Raw genomic sequence first — 20,398 nt, 5'->3', positions numbered from 1 at the left:
TCAGCTTATTACACACACACTCAGCTTATTACACACACACACACACACACACACACACTCTGTCTGCTTATTACACACACACTCTGCTTATTACACACACACACACACACTGCTTACTACACACATACTCAGCTTATTACACACACACACACACACACACACTGCTTATTACACACACACTCAGCTTATTACACACACAGAGATGCGCAGCAGCACACAAACATGCCAAATATTAAAAATAAAAGGATTACAATGTAAAAGATTAATACTGTGTACATAAAGATATGGTGAATCCGGCTTGTCCCGTAGATGGTCTGAGCTTTAACCACACACACACACACACACACACACACACACACACACACACACACACACACAGCTTTAACCTCGAGCTCGAGCAGATCCGTTTCCTCGCTAGAGAAGCGTTCAGTTTTTCCGCTTGCAAATTCCTCCATGTAAACAGCGAATCCACCGTGGCGCAAACGCAACTGGCTTTTAAAGGGAATGGGAGACGAGACTCTGATTGGTTTATTGCACGTTACGCCCAAAACACACCCATTACTCATTAAGAGAATAGAGACGACCCTTTTAGACCATGCGCCGGGAGCGCCGACCATTTGTCCAGTCGTTAAACTGGCAAAAGGGAATTCGGACAAAGTGCACTTGCGCTTTAGACATGCGCTCAGATCGTTAAAATAGGGCCCATTAGCATTAAAATCTCACTCTGCAGGCAGTCGGCGTTGAGCAGGTCCTGGCACTTGTCGTGGCATTTGACCCCGCACTCGGAGCAGCGCATGCCCTGGCGAGCGATGCCCCACAGCAGACCCTCACACTCGTAGCAGTAGGTGGGCGTCGTGGCCGTCCACACCTCGAAGTTGTGCGGGGTTGTGCAGGAGATCGGGTAGATCAGGGCCTGGAGAGTCTTCTTATACACGTGACTCTTCTACAGGAGCACAAACACACCAGTGTTACTAAGTTTTATCTCAGCTTTATATCTGAATACGATTTTTAAAGTTTCAGTTCTAGTTTTAGTAAACAATAACAACACTAAAACACACCGAACACGAGACACAATGCTTTTTTATAAGGGTTCGGAAGGCACACATTTCACTGGCAGAGCCTTTACTTTTAAACAAGAGACAAAAATGCATTTTTAATAGAAAGATTAGTCAAATTTAATCGGGTGAAAGAGACTTACCAGCTCCTCATTGTTGAGTGTACTAGAGGCCATAGCAGACGTGATTCCAGCCTTACGAGAGTTCTGCACTAAAGACTGAACACACACATGAGATTACACACACAGACTTCTCAGATGTTCCTCCACCAAAGTGTTTTTTCACGCAGCTGGCGTATTTTTTCAATTGTTTTCAATGGGAGCGCCGCGTCTTTTAAAACGCCATGAGCGTAACGAGGCGCTGAACGTTTTTTTTCACGCTGAATCGCTTGGCGTTTTTTTACAGGTCGCCGAGAGTTGAAGAATGTTCAACTTTGGGTGTTGCCAACTATTTTCAAAGGAAAGTAGCTAAGGCCTTCACTAAAAGTCGCTAGATGACGTCATATGTCAATTAGCATATTAATGACGTCATCGCGTCGTACTTGCGTTCTGTCAGCCTAGTGCGTTTTCTCTCTAAATTAATGCTCTATTCAATATAATATAGCCGAATGTCTGTATATTATAGACATTCGGCTGTTCTGGTTTGCTATTTTCTCATAATTTTTGATTATTTGCTATTTTTTTGTTGTCAGACAATTGAACGAGTAGCTATAATATAGTGAATGATTACATTTTTTATAGGCCGCTATGTGGAACATTATCTGAATTGAGAGAGTTAGGGAACCGGATGAACTAAGCTGTGATAGTGTTACAAGTAATAAGCACAAGAAAGGAAATAAAATTAAAATGGTAAAACTAAATTCTTTAAATATAAAACAAAAGAAAAGCAGATAAGTGATAAGTCCGTGGAAAAACACTGCTCATTCGCAGGGCCGGATTAAGAGTTCAGAGCCCCCTGGGCACAATGTCTTGTAGGTCCCCCCTTAGGCAGGCCAAATGTATATTTTGTCCAGGGACATTTTAATATTGGCATTAACAGTTTTACTGACTTAAAAGGAACTTTGTTGTACTATGCTGGAGTAAAGTTTATAAATGGTCGTTCTTTCCCATAGGATTTTGTAAAACTATGTTGGGTGGACCTCTGTGTCTCTAGGGGGGTTCGGGGGAAGAAAATTTTGTACATTTTAAGGTTAAATGCATCAATCTGGTGCTCTTTGAGAGATCAAAATTAAGAGCTTCAACCCATGAACTGCTCGTTGAACAAAGAAAAAGCATTGATTTGTACCAGGACAATAAAGAGGGCTCAAACATCTTTTTAGTTATGAGAGTCTCAGTCTACATTACATTATCAATGGAGTTTTCGGATGCCAAACAATTATTATAATAATGTAATAATGATTTATATAATTATTCCTATGACATAAAATCCATTTAGCCTATAAATGTACTATAAATGAAAATGAATATTTCAAAAGTATATTTTAGTCTACATTACACTATAATACAGGAAAATTAAAATACTTTTGTCCTAATTTCTTCACTTGCAAGAAATAAACCCTTGAGCTTTTATTTAGGAGAAAACACCAGATCACCATGCTGATCGCGTGAGCAAAGAGCGCACTTTTCTTTAAATCACCCAGCACACACAGGATGCTTATTCTTAAAGTATTGTGCTGTTTTATAAAGGCACAAAGCCATATCATGGTTTCGATTTTATTTCATTGGCAAAATATAACGCTAGAGACCTTTATGTTAGGTTATACATTTTACATCTCATATGTGTTGGGAAAAGGGAGAAAAGAGAGTTCGCCAAAAGGCGGATTCGAACTCGGGTCGAGCTGAAAACTCGGGAAAAAAACTGCTTTCAAGCACTTGACGCGCTAGGACCTACGCCACTGTAGCTATTCCGTGACGCGCGTCTTTTTACTTAAAAGACAGGCACTTAGTGCAAATATACGCTCCGTTATCTAAAATATTTTTTTTCCTTCCCCTCGCTTGGGCCACAAGTGCACATGGCGAACTTGCAATGAATACATTTTATCAGACCGGCCCTCGCGGCCTCAAAACACTACCGGCCCACCGGGGAAACTCCCGACTCTCCCGATTGCCACTCCGCCCCTGGTGCCCAGGGCCCCTTAGATGTCGTGGGCCCCTGGGCAAGTGCCCAGTTGCCCTAATGGTTAATCCGGCCCTGCTCATTCGCGTCTGTCAGCGACCGTGCGCTCCTCTCAGCCATTAGGGACTTTAAGCAACAGCTGTAGATAGAACGGCAACGGCAGCCGGAAGTAAACGGTTAACTGCCGTAGCTAAAGAGCGCAAAAATCACTAAGCAACAGTAAACAGGACGGCATAGGGGATAATTTAATCATCAGACAAAATACAAAAAATAAACTGATTTTAAAAAGTAAGAGAAGGAAGGTTCAAAATGAAACTGCAATCAACTTTTAACTGCCATATCTGTAACACTGGATCATCAGGTACTTTTCTTCATATGTTTTGGGAGTGTCCAATTGTTGCCAACATATGGGATAATGTAAACTTGGTTCTATCCTCCTTACTACAAATTGATTACATGTCTAATCCATGTTTATGTCTTCTCAATGACGATTCTGACTCCTGTATAAGTTCATTGCAAAAAAGAATGTTGTTTGCTGGGTTTACAGCTGCGAAGAAGACAATAATACAGAACTGGTTTACTCCGCACATGTGTGCAAAAACATATTGGATTCATAGCCTCCACAAAATAGTGACTTGTGAATGTACAACAGCACGAATTAACAAGGCTCAACCTAGAACCATTGATGCATGGCAATGTTTTTCTTCCAAAATATTGGATTATATAAAGGAATGACTATTTAAAGATCTCCTTCCTTTTAATTTAGTTTTTTTTGTTTTTTAATTTTAATTTAATTATTATTTTTCTCTGTCAAATTGTTAATGATTTGATTATATGTCTATTACTCCCCCGTCCCTGTCTTTTTGTCTGAGTGGATGTTTGTTTTATTTTTATTTCTAAAAGACAATAAAGAATTGATCACAAAAAAAAAAGTAAGAGAAGGGTTGATTTGGGCATTTAATGATATACAGAAACGATTATAATGCCACATAACCTAAAATATAACATTAACTTTCTTAATCTGTCACGTAGTATCGACTACGGCAAATCAGCTGCTCTCCCGTTGTAGAGTTACAGTAGAACGTCGCGAAGTAGCAGTTAATGTCGCGCATACGCAATAGAACGACAGAATGCCGTTGCCGTTCCACCAGAGGCTGTTGCTTAAAGCTGCAGTCCGTAGCTTTTTTAAGTTAAAAATAATCCAAAATAATTATATAAAAAAAAACGTATTCTGCCAGTGGTCAAAACTATCTGCTTGCCATAGCTAGATTCAAAACGGTTAGCTTGTAATAATGATTTTAACTCCAGTGGTACTGGTGGGTTTCCGCGGGAAATTCGAGCATGTCTTTGCGTCATGACGTCACAACCGTACACATAAAGAAGGAGTTTCGGCTAGCCGGCTATACTGCACGTGACGAGATGTTTAGATGTATAGGCTTTTCTCGCAGCACTTTACATAATTAAACTTATGGCATCCAGAAAGATCCAAACAACAATCATCAGTGTCAACTGGAGATTCAGCAGTTATAAAACCCAAAAGACTTCGTACTTCGGATTTAAGGTGGAAAGAGAAAGAGAAAGAAACCGTCTCATGCGAACACAAGGATTTAAACATCGGCGGGGCTTTTGAAAAGTGCGTGAACTCCGTGTTTTGCAGGGGTTCGAAACGGAAGAAGAGACGGCTTTTTTCTGCTGAACAAGTAAGACTTTTCAATAGTTCAATCGTGTAACAGTACTTTTTCTTAATTCACACAGTTATGGAGTTTCCTTTGTTGTGCCTTTCTCGTTTTGCTATTATGGAGAATATGAATTCTGAACTACGCAGGTAACCATAAAACACATTAAATTTAACATTAGTCACGCAATGCTGATGTTGTTAACATGAACAATTTGAGAACAAAGTAGGCTATAATTTGCACGGTTGCTGTAAATCGCGCTGATTAAATCTAACGAAGCTTATCATGTCGAATGCTTTTCCCCCTTAGTTGGTCAGAACAAAAATGGATGTTACTTACTTGTTCAGAAGACATTTTCTTATGAAAATTCTTATGTTGGTCAAACTTTCAAAAAGTGAATCTGTGATTCTGTATGCCAGTATCCACACAGCGCGGTGACTGACAGCACCACTCGCCTCAAAGCACTGTGTTCATCCGCGCTGTTTCATGCCGATTTACAACCCACGTAAAGATGATAATTCAGCCAATCACTGCAGTTACAGATTTCGAACAGAGAGATGGCGACAAAGAGGAAAAGCTACGGACTGCAGCTTTAAAATCCCTCTGAACAGGGGAGACGCAGCAAGAGAGAGTGACGACAGGGAGAAAGCAAGACCTCGCGCTCGCAGGACAGAACTGGCAAAATTTGAAGGTTACTGAGGTTTGTCCAAAAAGTCACTAAAATTGTCGCTAGTCGCTTTTTTGAAAAAATGCCGCTAAAGGGGTCTGAAAAGTCACTAAAAATAGCGACAAAGTCGCTAAGTTGGCAACACGCAGCGCTCATCACTGTCACTTTTTACCCAGCCGTCCAATCACAGAGGAGGAGGGGCGGGGCTAATACCACACCGACCAACTGTCACAACATTTTTTCTGTACAACGACATCAACCAGCAGAGCTAACCGAACAAAATGGATGAAAAATATATTTAGTATGAAACAAATTATCTGCGAAATCAGTTACAAGTAAACTGTGCTGTGGATATTCTGTATCATAGCAACGAAACGTCTCAACGTAAAAAACGCTCCGCTGCCAAAACGCTCTCAAGCGCCCACAGCTAGGCGTCTTCAGCAGAGCGTCTAGCGTTTTCAGCTGGCTAAAAACACTTTGGTGGACACACGGTAGGCTATTTAAGAAGAGATCTCAGATGATTTGACAGGACACCAAATTCAACTAGTGACACATTTGTGTCTTGATTTATTTCTTCAAAGGAATTTGAGAAACAAAGTTCAAAAAGACAAAGTTGATACTTTATGTAAAATCCATAGCAATCTTTCCTCTGAGGCAAACTTTTCAGACTTATAAAACACTGATGTCGACAGTATTTGCAAAAAGAAAAACAATCGTGCAGTAATAAAGAATAATTACAACAAATCCTTACCATAGCCTGAATCCAGACAGCAGAAGCAAAGAAAACGAGATAAAAAAACTGTTACTCACATTTAAATGATCATTTAAATGCTAAAAACAAAACTATATAAAAAAAAAGTTAAGACAAACTTTGATGTTGGCTTGAGAAAGCCTGAACAGAAAGTTTGAAGAAGTTTTAAAAGCTTGAAGTTTGAAGGTAGTTTGAATTTTAAAGTAGTTTTAAAGCTTAATGTTTGAGGTTTTTGAAGGCATACAGTGTATCAGAAAACAGATAGATAGGTTGCTAGGGTGTTTTAACATGTTGCCAGCGTATTTCTTGAATGAATCATCATGCTGTTAGCATGATTAAGCAAATTTTTAACATGATTTAGCAAGTTGCTAGCATGTTTCTATCATGAATTAACACATTGATAGCATGATTTAGCATATTGCTAACATGTTGCTACCATGATTTAACATGTTGCTAGCATATTTTAACATTTTCTAGCATGATTTAACACATTTTTAACATGATGTAGCATGTTGATAGCATGTTTCCTTCTTGAATAAACACATTGCTAGCATGGTTTTGCATTTTACTAACATGTTGTTAACATGATTTACCACGTTTCTAGCATGTTTTAGCATTTTTCTAACATGATTTTCCAAATTTTTAGAATGATTTAGCACGTTGTTGGCCTTTTTCTATCACGAATTTGCACACTGCTATAGTGTTTTAAAATGTTGCTAGCATGAATTAGCATGTTTCTAACATGATGTAACATGTTTCTAACATGTTTTAACATGTTGCTACCATGAATTTGTATGTGTTAACATGTTTAGCACATTGCTAACGCAATTTAACATGTTTTAGCTAAAACATGCTAGCAATGTGCTAATTCATGATAGAAAAATACATATGTTACAAATGTGTTAAATAATGCTAACAACATGCTAGCAACATGTTAAAACATGCTAACAATGTGTTAATTCATGTTAGATACATGCTAAAAATGCTAGAAATGTGCTAATTCATGATAGAATAATGCTAGCAACATACTAAATCATGTTACAAATGTGTTAAATCATTCTATAAATATGCTGGCGACATGTTAAAACATGCTAGCATTGTGCGAATTGATTTAATGGTACGCTGGCAGAAGTTGTATTCTTGTTTCAGAAAACAAGACTTAATATCTTAAGTCATTTTGTTTCTCCAGGTTTAAGAATGTGAAACAAGTACTTTGTAAGATGATTTTATTTTATTTTTAATCAGGAACCTATGGAAGCTTGTTTCCGCCACAGAATGAAAAATATAAAAGATAATTGCGACTTTTTATCTCGCAATTCTGACTTTTTTCTCACAATTGCGAGTTTACATCTCGCAATTCTGACTTTATTTCTCAAAATTGCGAGATATAAAATAGATATTCGAGATATTCTGAGGGGAAAAAAGTTAGTCTCCCCCCCCCCCCCCCCCCCTTAGAATTGGCCTGATAACTCGCAATTGTGAGTTTATATCTCACAATTCTGAGAAATAAAGTTGCAATTGCGAGATATAAACTCGCAATTATGTTTTATAAAGTCAGAATTGCGAGATAATTCGCAATTCTGTCTTTTTTTCTTGCAATTGCGACTATTTCTCATAATTGCGACTTTATATCTCGCAATTGCGACTTTATTTCTCAGAATTGCGACTTTATTTCTCAGAATTGCGACTTTATCTCGCAATTGCGACTGTATTTCTCAGAATTGCAACTTTATCTCGCAAGTGCGACTTTAATTCTCACAATTCTGACTTCATATCTCGCAATTGTGAGATAAAAAGTCGCAATTATTATTTTATTTATTTTTTATTCAGTGGCAGAAACAAGCTTCCATAGGAACCAGTAAAGCAAACCATCCTATAAAAAAAGTCTCCACTAAATTCAGTGCAGATGAAACACTGTGTTTCACTGTTTTAAATGTGTGTTTCTCACCAGATCTCTGACCAGGGGAACGGTCTTCCTCTTCCTCAGATCAGGCATGCTGTCAATGCTGTACAGCGCTCCTCCCATCCTTCACAGATAAACAAGCATAATGGTGCATGAAAAATAATTTCCCTTCCTCGACAGCACGCAATAAAACAGACCCATCATCGCTTCATCATTAGTGTTTTTCATCAAGACTACCGTGCAAAAAATGATGTTCGTCCTCAGTGTTTCTGTCTTGTTTCACAGAACAATCATAAATCAAGATGCATTTACTGGAGAAGCAAAATGACTGAAGATAAGTGAGTTTATGCATGAAAACAAGAGCAAATATTTCGAATGGTTGTCTTGTTTGACAGATATTTTTTCGTTTTAATAACAAACTCAATTAATTTTGATTTTAAAAAAATCAGATTTTTTTTTTTATACGCTCGATTGCATCTTGATTTAAGAATGTTTGTACTGGAAAACAAGACAAAAATACTAAATAGGAAAATTGCTGTGTTTAATTGTCATGTCTTGAACTAAATTACCGTAAACATTCACTGAGTGTGCAGAGCTAATTATTTAATCTCGACACTTTAATCTATTGCATTGTCACATGTTCTCTGTGTTTTATGTTGTATTTCCAGTTTCTTGTTCCTGTTTGTAGTCAGATTGTAGTTTTTCCAAGGTGTGTCTTGTTATCTCGTCAAGCTTTATTTATAGGCCTTGTGTTTCTCGTGTTGCTGGTGTTTGTGTTCTCTGTGTTTCCCTGTTTTCAGAACCAAAATTAAGCTTTTCGAAACTTTGAATCAACTGAATCAATAAATTATTCATTTTGTTTCTGCTCGAAACTGGTCAAAACGGTGTAAAAACAACAAAAACGTGCATATAAAAACACGTATTACAAACCAATTTGAAATGTTTTAATGAAAGTCTATCTATTAAATGCAGTTTACAAATCATCTAATGCCATTAAATATGAAGATTCTGTGCAAAATGTGTTTTATTTTATTTGTTTTATGGAGAGCATATTTAATCAGGCTAAAAAGACTTTTTAAGTCCCCCTGTGGTGAAAATCCAGCTTTTAATGTTGTTAATGTGTCTATGTGTGTTTTTAATACGCTTTAAGACACACCATGTGTAAGTTCATAAGTCGACAGCATTGCTGAGTATTTTCTGCTTAAAACTGCAGTGAACCAAAGACAGTCTCAAAAACACGGTTTGAAATCGCTGGTGTTTCTGACGTCACAAACGACCTTGTAACCAATCAGATCAACGTGTGATCGTCAACCAGTGGATCTCTGAGCTGAGGGAGTGAGTGGAGGCGGGGCTCATTTGCATATTCATAGAACCACGCATACTAAATGAGGCAAGGGTGTCGAGTTACATTAAACTTTGACTTACCCTCCTTTACCAAACCACAGAGACTGAGTCTCTCCTCGTGCCTGAGAGAAAGACAGAGAAAGAGAAAGTTTTATTAGGTTTAGTTTAGTTTTATTAGCTGATTAGTTTTGTTTTATTAGCTAATTGGCTTTGATTAAAGAGTCCAAATGTTTTCTGTATTCACCCCAAACATGGCAAAACCATAACCATTGAAATAAACGTTAAATAAAATATAAAAAATATTTATAATATAACTTGTGTTTATATATATATATATATATGTGTGTGTGTTTCAGAGAACATTCAAAAGTAACAAGTAAAAAACACCAGATGAACGTCCATTTAAAACGTTCCATGAAAGATGTACAAACGTTTTTGTGCTAACGTTTTGAGAACATTATTAAATACCAGATAACTTAAAAAGAACGATCTGCTAATGATACTGGAAGAATGATTGTTCAGTAAATATTTCAGCTATTTTAGAACCAATCCCTCTTTTCTATTTACGGCCATCAACAAAACCACATTAGTTGGACGTTAGTGTGTAGTGTGCATTCATTTCAAAAGGTAAATAAAATAAAAAGCTGTAAACAAAAGTATTTTCACAGATATATTGCTATAACAACATCTTAACTTTTATACTTGTCAAAACACAAGTACATTTTTGAGAATTGTTTAATTTGTTTTGTTTATGACATTGTCACAAAATAACGTCCATATCATGCAGCAAACCCATATGTTTGCGATATGGGTTTGAAGTGAAAACATGAAATGTCATTTTTAATGGGTGTCTAATGGTCTTTCTGAAACTATGGGTAACACTTAACTTGAAGGGGTGTGCATAAGACTGACATGACACCTTCATAATCATGACATGACACATAAAACAAGGAGGTTTTATGCATGTTTATGACAACTGTCATTAAGTGTCATTCGCTAAATTATGACATTTTTAATGCAAATATGACATTGTTTGAAATGTCTTTGTTATGACAACTTGACATAAACCTATACATCATAAATTGTCATAAATATGTCATAAACATGACATAGCAGATTAATTATCAAACTTAAGAAAGCACTTAGCTTTATGGGTTAACATTACATTAAACTGTCATGTGATTGGTGGTTTTGACATTGGCTGTCATGAGGCCGTTATAACATTTTAATGACAAATTCAATGTGTACCACTGTAGTCGAGGTCAAGAAAAATATTCATGACAGTTATAATGCCTCATGACAGCCAATGTCAAAACCACCAACCACATGACAGTTTAATGTAATGTTAACCCATAAAGCTAAGTGCTTTCTTAAGTTTGATAATTAATCTGCTATGTCATGTTTATGACATATTTATGACAATTTATGTTGTCTTGATAATGTCAAGTTGTCATAACAAAGACATCTCAAACAATGTCATATTTGCATTAAAAATGTCATAATTGAGCGAATGACACTTAATGACAGTTGTCATAAACATGCATAAAACCTTCATATTAATGACATGTGTCATGTCATGATTATGAAGGTGTCATGTCAGTCTTATGCACACCCCTTCAAGTAAAGTGTTACCAAACTATGTTATTAGTCCGCTTATATCCAAACAACTTACACAAAACCACCACAAAACGTTCACACAACCATTAACGGACCCACCTGACAGTCTCGTCCCATCATGGGTCATCTGAGTGAACATGCAAATCGCTAAAGCAATGAAAAGAGACTGGAAAGACGACAAAACGGCGGGATACAAACAGACAAACAAAGGATAAAGAGTCAACAGAATAACGCACACAAAAAAGAAGCAAAGAGGACGTGGCAAACTGCAAAATAATCATGACAGCGGTTAGAGTGCATGGTGTTTCATCGCATCATAAGCATAAAGCAGAAAATGTGTGGAGATATAATAAACAGTGCTTGCAAAATAAACAGTGCTTGCTTTACTTCTATTCTTGAATGATAGAAAATGCATGCGAGTTTGCAGTGCATTGTGAAGGCTTGATTTAAGGTAAAGCTTAAGTTTTCTCATGAATAACATGCACTAAACTGCCCAGAATAACACCAGTAACATGTATTCAGAAAGCAAATTGGATCAATTCTGATTTCCGGAATTCATTCTGATTTCAACGATTTTGTGTGATTTGCACATTCCTACACACTCCTATCTGTGTAAATTGTGCATAAAACAAGGCGTCTGGCAATAGTTCAATAATGTTAGGGTGACCATGTTTTAGTTTTCGGCGTGGTTGGGGGTGAATGCATCAACAAACACTTGACAAATGCATTCACAACCTTGCAACTGTGTTACTGTACTTTAATACATACAGGTGAAACTCGGAAAATTTGAATATCGTGCAAAAGTTCATTTATTTCAGTAATTCAACTTAAAAGGTGAAACTAATATATTATATAGACTCATTACATGCAAAGTGAGATATTTCAAGCCTTTATTTGTTATAATTGTGATGATTATGGCTTACAGCTTATGAAATCCCCAAATTCAAAATTAGAATATTGTGAAAAGGTTTTCATATCTGTACGCCATAATCATCAACATTATAACAAATAAAGGCGTGAAATATCTCACTTTGCATGTAATGAGTCTATATAATATATTAGTTTCACCTTTTAAGTTGAATTACTGAAATAAATGAACTTTTGCACGATATTCTAATTTTTCGAGTTTCACCTGTATACTTTCCTTATGTGGGCTTCTAGGTCGCTAGCACCTTTATTTGACAATGACAGGTACGTGCCAGCTTTGCAGGTCATGCATTCTGCTTTACACGGGTCCCGACCGAGATGAAAACACTGGGATTTTCTCTGTAAATCATCTGTGAATTCATATTTGGGCTTTTTTTACGCTGTCAAGCAAGGGCTACTCTGTCTCTTGGCTGTTGGCGTGGTGCTGAGGGTAATGACTAATGATTGAGATGCAGTTTGACCAATGTTTGCGTTACGTACATGACCGACCGACCAATGGACCAATCGTGAGAGAAGGCGGGATCTAAAGCAATGCAAAAAAACGGCGACTGTAAAAAGCAAAAGCCGAATCCCGGACATTTTGGGTGATCTAGAATTTTTTTTAGGTCCAAAAAGAGGACATGTCCGGGAAAAAGAGGACGTATGGTCACCCTAAACAATGTAGACTTTCTACAGATAATTAAGTCTAGTGAACTGCCTCACCTCCTGCAACTGTCGTCGGACTTTCTCAAAGAGTCGAAGCCAGTTTTCTTTGGCTCTGACCGCCGGGTCCACCGGCTCCATCGGCTCCTCGTTCACCGGTTCACTGCATAGACATTCAAGACCGTTGGCATGTATCTTAAGGTTGAGCCACTGTAGTCACTTGAACTATTTTAACAATGTCTTTAATAACTTTTCTGGGCCGGCAAGTTTCAATCCCATAGAAGCCTATGGAGGAGTGATCCAGCTCTCAGATTTAATCACAAATATCTTAATTTTTGTTCTGAAGATGAACGAAAGTCTTACGGGGTTGAACAACATGAGGGTTATCTTTACTAAGACTCTCAGCATTACCAGTAAGCTTTTCTTCCCTATTGTGACGTATATCCTAGTGAAACAGCTTCTGGAACAAGAAAAAAAATGCTTAATTTTGTCCGTGGGGAATTAATTGGATGGTTGGATGGCTGTGGTTTGCTATTGGTCGATCTCATTTGAGTGACAGGTTGCACTGGCTTTGCGCCAGTAAACACATCATCAAGAAACTGATGTCGTTGCAAGAAGGCGGGGAAGTTATTTTGATTAAAGATTACGAAGCACATGAATTGTAAAATATATATGTATTTTAATTATAATACATAGTGCAATACTGCATAAAAGATTTTTAAAAAAAACTTTAACTAGCCTGGACCAGCATGGAGATAATTCTTGGCCAGTTTTGCACTGTCACTTCTTCAAGATATACCTATACTTCAACTATACTATTTAAGTATAGGCATATACTTAAGTACCCAAGGGTGTTGAGATATATTCGTGATACCTCTCAGGTTCGGGAACCGGTTCCTCCTCTTCAAAAGGAGGAGATGGAGGGGGGCTCTCCATCTTTATTTCCTCTATTGAAGACTCTTCCATGGGGAAATCATCTTCTTGAAGTGGAGGTTCCTCCATCATTTGTGGCTCTGGCTCTGTGGGCAGTTTCTCCTCTGTTGGGGTTGGAGGTTTAGGTTCTGGCGCCGGAGGTTTGGAGTCGGTTGTGGGCACAGGGATGGGCAGCTCAGGGGATTTGTTTGTAGTTGGAGGAACCTGTTGTGCGGGAGGTTGAGGCATTGGAGTTTGGGATTGTGTTGTCGCGGGTTGAGGTTGGGATTGAGGTGTTGGTGCAGGAGTTGGTGAAGGAGTTGATCCACCCAACCCAAACACGGCAGTCAATGGCTTAGCCATGGCGAAGAAAGACTGAACGGAAGGGATCGGACCTGAGGATTGTTGTTGGGGTGGTGGTTGTTTTTGGGGTGGTTGCTGGGGGGCGGGAACTTGCTGGTTTAGGGGTTTGGCTAAAGGTTGGGGTTGCGTCTGATTGGATGGTTGAACGGGAGGTTGGCTGGAGATCTGAGACGGTTGCTGTTGGTGAAGCGAAGGCTGTTTCTCCAAAGGAGGTCTTGATGGGACGTCCAGCGTTTGGGCGGTGCTGGAAGGAGTAGGAGTGAACGGAAGCTCTTGGTCCGGCGGATACAAATCTTCATCCTCGTAGTTGAAGTCCTCCTCACCCTCGTACATGTCCACCTCCTCTACGTACAGATCGCCATCTTCCTCATACACGGCACCTTCTTCGCCTCCGTCTTTGCTGTAGGCGCATTCGTCGCTGTACACCCCCTGCGTCTCGTCCCAGTCGGGCGAGCCCTTGCTGTAGGACACGGACGAGTGGCAGGAGTGGTACGAGTCGTTCTCGTCGTAAAGTTCTCGCTCACCGAACTCTTCGCTCAGTTGGGTACTACAATGACTGAGCTCGGCTGAGGATGCATAACTCCCGGTCGGACTGGAAAAGGACAAAGAGTGAGTCAAAGATTAGGCAGAACAAGAAAATAACTCACTGTGATTTGGGAAGACTGAAATCTACACATTTTTTGCAAGCAATTTGGCCATTGTTCAGGGTATCTGCAGGGTTTTCAAAACCAAATTTAAGGCTTTTTCTGACCTTATTTAAAGGAGAACTCCGGCGCAAAATGAACCTTTGGTCTAATAAAACATTGGTACCTAGTCAACCGTTCTCTGAGATTTGTTTTCATGATAATCGAATGTAAAGAGTTTTATCTCTAAAAACTGTTTAGCGTAGGCCTATAACGCTAGTAATGGGGGCATATAATAAGTAAAAAGAAATCGCTAGTTAATACCACTAACAAGGCTCAAAATAGCCCCACACTAACAGTAACATAATGAGGGTCCCTACATGCAAAACGAAGCATTGAGAACTTTGTAAGTGTACAGACCGTTTAATAAGAAGATAAAGAAGAAGACAGTCCACTTCGTGTATACAGACAGGAGCCATCTTTGGAAAACAGTCTCGACTAATCAAACCACGAACGCCATTCATACAGTTCAGCTGACTTAGCACGTCGTTCGTGGTTTGATTAGTCGAGACTGTTTTCCAAAGATGGCTCCTGTCTGTATACACGAAGTGGACTGTCTTTATCTTTATCTTCTTATTAAACGGTCTGTACACTTACAAAGTTCTCAATGCTTCGTTTTGCATGTAGGGACCCTCATTATGTTACTGTATTCGTGTGGGGCTATTTTGAGTCTTGTTAGTGGTATAAACTAGCGATTTCTTTTTACTTATTATATGCCCCCATTTCTAGCGTTATACGCTAAACAGTTTTTAGAGATAAAACTCTTTACATTTGATTATCATGAAAACAAATCTCAGAGAACGGTTGACTAGGTAACAATGTTTTTACTAGACCAAAGGTTCATTTTGCGCCGGAGTTCTCCTTTAATGCCTGCTACAGACTGTGCGACTTCTTCAATGCTATACGATCATAACAAATCACACTGTATGATATGGATCTTATAAACTTGGGTATGACATGTATGTAGACTGTATGATGATGATACATATTGAAGCGTAGGCTACGACGCAAGTTAGTACAGAAGAATAAAACGTCATCAGCATGCGCTAGTGGTAAACAAATAGAGCAAGATGAATCGCACTTTGGCAATTGTAGTTTTTATGTGCGCTGAAAAAAGAAGAGAAAGCAGAGAATATGGGTCATGGCTAGAGGAAAAGAGATCACCTTGGGATGGCAATTTTGTAAATGAAGCTTGAGGTAAGTAGTTTTAAGTTTTCGCGCTATATCTCATGTTATAAAACGGTTAGTTCCAATCCTTGATTCTGATTGGTCAATAGCTGTGTTTTAATCATGGTAAAACACGGCTATGGCCGCTTCACCCAACGGTTCTATGTATCACTACACGGCCACTAGCAACCACTCTTAGCAACTCGCAACTTGGCAACACATGTTTGATCTCATTGATATTGTTCATTGTATAGTAGAGAATTGTGAGAGATTGAGTGTACCTGCATTTACAGTAGATATAGTATTTTCCTTCAGATCAGTCCTATATTCATAATAAAAAAAATCAGTTTGAATCTCCGCTGCGATATCTAGTCCTTTTAACAGTTAAGGGGTTTTCCCGTGCCGAGTCATCTTTGTGATCACTAGTTTGAGTCCTTCCTTTCAATGTAAAAGTCTTCTCTGACTAACTCACTAAAGACAGTGTTTGTGAATCTATTAGCGAAATAATGTATGTAACTTCTGTTGCTGTTTACGGTCAGGGACTATTTTTTCCAGCGGAAGGAAGACTTTTAGTGATTTTACTTCATTAAAGTTGCATAGATACATATTTTTCGGCTTTAATACTTGTATTGTGTGGTAACCGTTTTATAAAAGCAATAAGGTACGAGAGGCTAGTGCTGTGTCGTGAATAAGTCACGGTTGACTCCACTTTGCGTCGAACCGAACAACGCCCTTCAGCCGTGACTAGGGTTGGGTATCGTTTGGGTTTTATCCGATTCCAGTACCTACTCGGTATTTTTTAAACGGTTCCGGTGCTTAAACGGTTCTTAAATCGGTCCTTAAGAAAATGAAACCGCACACACTTTATCAAAAAATAATACCCTTTAATTTACAGGGCCAAACTGGACACAATATTAACTTAAATCTTTAAACAATATAAATACAAGTAACATATGGTAATAATAAAACCAATATAAAATAAAAATTCATATTTACATAATATCAAATGAAACAATATTGTATCAAACAATGTAATAATACTGGAGATTAATAGAGATTACTAGCAGGCAGAGCTGCCAACTCTCACGCATTGACCGTGAGACTCACGCAAATGACCCTTTTCACACAGAAAAATCGCGGACAAAGAGGACACGGACAGACAAGACAGAGAAGGTTACTTTTGATATGGAACAAATCCACAGCTGTCAGATTCTGTCAATATTTTTACGAGATTCACACAATAAATAACGTTTTGGCTCTTTGAAATGTGACAGATCGCTGTAGCGCGTCAGTTCAAACGGCACGTGATACAGCAGCCTAAAAATCCACTGCTTCTTAGCTACGCAGCGTTGAGTGAACCTATGAAAGAGAACATCTCTGGTTACTGGTGTAACATATCTCTCAATAGGGAACGAGACGCTGCCAAGCTCCTCGCGCTGCCGACCAGCTTCCTTTTTCGGCAAAGAAATCTGAGGAGCAGATGGCGCGCGCGCGCCAACATAGTATGACGACGTAAGTGCGTCGATGCGGCGCCCGCGCCATCAGCTAATGAATTGGCTTGATTCTATATGGGATTCAGACTATCGGCACACCCAGAGGGCGTTCTGACACGTAATTTTACACGTGAAATGCAGCCAAACCTTGCGAGAAAGAGCGCGCTTGCGAGACAGAAGAGACTGTGCTCCAAACTGTGTAGCACACGCACGGCGGAGAGAGAGAGAGCGAGAGACCTTGTGTGTGTGCGTGTGTGCCTAATGAAGTTAGGCACCGAAATCAGGCACCGAAATTTTCGTTCTTATTCGGTCTGGTTACTACCGTTTACGTCGGAACCGGTTCCCTATTGGCACCGAGTTTCGGTACCCAACCCTAGCCGTGACTTATTCACAATACAGCACAACCTCTCGACCCTTATTGCTTACTTGCATTCAGGGTTCTCAAGTCTCACGCATTGGCCGTAAGACACACGCAATTCAACCAGTTCACACGCCACTCCATGTATTTTTCACGCTGAAAAGGCAATGCCAACCAAGTTGTCCTGCAAGCTTTATACTATATAACGTTGTATACGAGGCGCAGACACACAAAGTGAAGTTTCCTGCCGCCACCGCGTCCGTATCTCGGCCAGATTGCGTTCGTTACTAGGCAACATAGATGCGCGAACACACGGAAGTTGACGGAACATTCTCGGCCATCGCGCGAACGTACGCACACACATTCTCGGCCACCGTTCGTTACTAGGTAACCAACAATATCGCGCGAACACACATCGTGATCATAGGTCGTGATGGAGAAGGTAAGTTGGAAGAAAGCTCGTCTAACATTTTTAGGCTAGAACATTTAATATATAGCCAATCGTATAGATTATTATTGATGCAGTCAAAAACTCTACAACTACTTTGCAACCAAGCCAGAAGCTTTTGCTAAGGGAAATGTTAGTGGGTATGGGAAGGAATGAAGTTTATTGAAGAATTGAATTTTATTTTAAATTATATATTATAACGTTACTGTATTAATAGTCTTTCTAGTTACATTAAGGCTAAATGTATTAAGGCAGAGTGCTCTGGGTAATATTTTATATCCTGTCAAAACATACATTAATCATTGCCATTGCATTTGTATTTTTCAAAGATGTCAGGGAAAAATGCAAAAAGATTTGTTTTTCCAAACTGTTTGGAGCAATTTGTTATATTTTAGTAATTTTGAAATATAACATTAAAGAGTATATTTGATGTGATGAATTGCTCTGTCATTTATCAGATTTACCAATTGTTATAATTTTAATTTGTGCTGGTTAATTATGAACAATGGGTAAAATGGGGGGGCGGGCGTGGCTCCACTGGGGCTCCTCCCCTTGGGCTCCTCCCCTAACCGCATGTGATCTCACTCCAAGCTTTTGATAAAACTTGAGAACCCTGCTTGCATGTAAATGTAAAATGAATGATAAAAATAAAATGAATTAAAACCAAGACTAAAACCTTAAAAAAATGGTCTTGAGACTAAGACTACAACACTAGTTATTGCTTTTCTAATTCCTAGCAGGGAAACAGAAGAATCCATTGAGCCCTTAAGCAAGGCACGATGATGTCAAGTCTTTTTATAAATCAATGAAAACTCATCTTGTTGAATAATGGAAGAGAAACAAAGGAGACAGTCGAATTTAAAAGGTCTTTGCCAGAAAAAAAAAAAAAACAGTATCAGAAAAAAGGCCGATAAGAGACACGCCGATCACACATGATGAATGAGTCCATTAAAGAAAAGCCGAAGAGACACACCGGCTGAGAAACACCTTCTCCCGCTCGTGCTGTGTCGGCCATGATTGTTTCATGAATGATGAATGAATCAGTTTAACCAAACAGAAAACTGAGTATTACAGAAACAACTCTTTCTCTCGCACCTGATGCCTCTGGGATGGTCATAGTCAAGGTCACAGTTGTTGATGGAGCGCGAGTAGGAGCCGCGGGGGTTGCGGTGCTGGTGGTTCATGGGATACTGGTGGACTGAGGCGTTGGGTTGAGATGTGGAGTAGAACGGGGGTGGTATACTGTTACTGGTCTCGCTGCGATAATCACTGTCTCGGTCATCCATTGCGCTGTCTGGATCATTGTCTATACACACATACACACACACACACAGACAAATTTAAGACATTGCAAAATCATTAGAAAGACTGATAAAACACAACACACATACTCAAATCTGTCATGACCATGAGAAAGTGTGGTTTGCTACAGGCTAAACCATTGCACAGGTCCTTTTTGTTTTTTGCTAGTGGAAAAAAAACATCCAAAAGTAAAGTAAAGTTTACATGAAAGTAAAGTTCATTGGGACAAAATTTTATGCTTGCTTAGCAAAGCCTTGTCTGAAGGTTTGACAATTTTATAAGCTTCCTAACATGTTTTATCATGTTGCTAGCAAGTTTTATTATGCTGTTAACATGTTTTAACACATTGCTAGAATGTTTTAACAGGTTGCTAGCATGTTTTAGGACTTTGCTAACATGAATGTGCATGTTGCTGAGATGAATTAACATGCAGCTAGCAATGTGCTAAAACATGTTAGCAACATGTAACGTGTTACCACAATTTGAACATGATTAAACATGCTGCTAGAATGATTAATCAATGTTGCTAACATTTTTTATCACACTGCTAACATGATTAAGTATCTGGCTAGCATGTTTTAACACATTGTTAACATGATTAAGCATGCTTGCTAGAATGATTAATCATGTTGCTAACATTTTTTTATCACACTGCTAACATGATTAAGCACGTGGCTAGCATGTTTTAACACATTGTTAACATGATTAAGCTTGTTTTAGCATGTTGTTAACACGTTGTAGGCATTATTTAACAAGCTAGCATGTTTGAGCACATTGCTGACATTAATTAGCATGTTTGCTAGCATGTGTTAGCACATTGTTAGCATTATTAAGCATGCATTTAGCATGTTTTAGCATGTTGGTAGCATGATTAAGCATGTTGCTAGCATGTTTTAACACTGCTAACATGATTAAGCATGTTGCGTGCATGTTTTATCATGTTGTTAACACATTGTAGGCATTATTTTACATGCT

General features: G+C 38.7%; 1 protein-coding gene across 2 annotated transcripts in view; it reads right to left on the bottom strand.

Moving 5' to 3' along the window:
• The window catches only part of LOC130106520 (protein unc-13 homolog A), a 125,103-nt gene that overhangs the window by 67,205 nt on the left and 37,500 nt on the right, over positions 1 to 20,398 (bottom strand). For both annotated transcript variants that reach the window (XM_056272669.1, XM_056272670.1), the window contains exons 9-15: positions 19,217 to 19,427; positions 13,572 to 14,564; positions 12,758 to 12,860; positions 9,593 to 9,633; positions 8,213 to 8,291; positions 1,199 to 1,273; positions 724 to 943 (exon numbers count right to left, since the gene is read on the bottom strand). In XM_056272669.1, coding sequence (XP_056128644.1) covers positions 724 to 943; positions 1,199 to 1,273; positions 8,213 to 8,291; positions 9,593 to 9,633; positions 12,758 to 12,860; positions 13,572 to 14,564; positions 19,217 to 19,427 — 1,722 coding nt within the window. The remainder of the gene's footprint in view (positions 1 to 723; positions 944 to 1,198; positions 1,274 to 8,212; positions 8,292 to 9,592; positions 9,634 to 12,757; positions 12,861 to 13,571; positions 14,565 to 19,216; positions 19,428 to 20,398) is intronic.

Source organism: Rhinichthys klamathensis, unplaced genomic scaffold (assembly GCF_029890125.1).
Source record: "Rhinichthys klamathensis goyatoka isolate OS25496 unplaced genomic scaffold, OSU_Roscu_1.1 h1tg000342l_1, whole genome shotgun sequence".
In the NCBI taxonomy this organism is placed as follows: Eukaryota; Metazoa; Chordata; class Actinopteri; order Cypriniformes; family Leuciscidae; genus Rhinichthys; species Rhinichthys klamathensis.
This window is presented reverse-complemented; position numbering and strand designations above follow the sequence as displayed.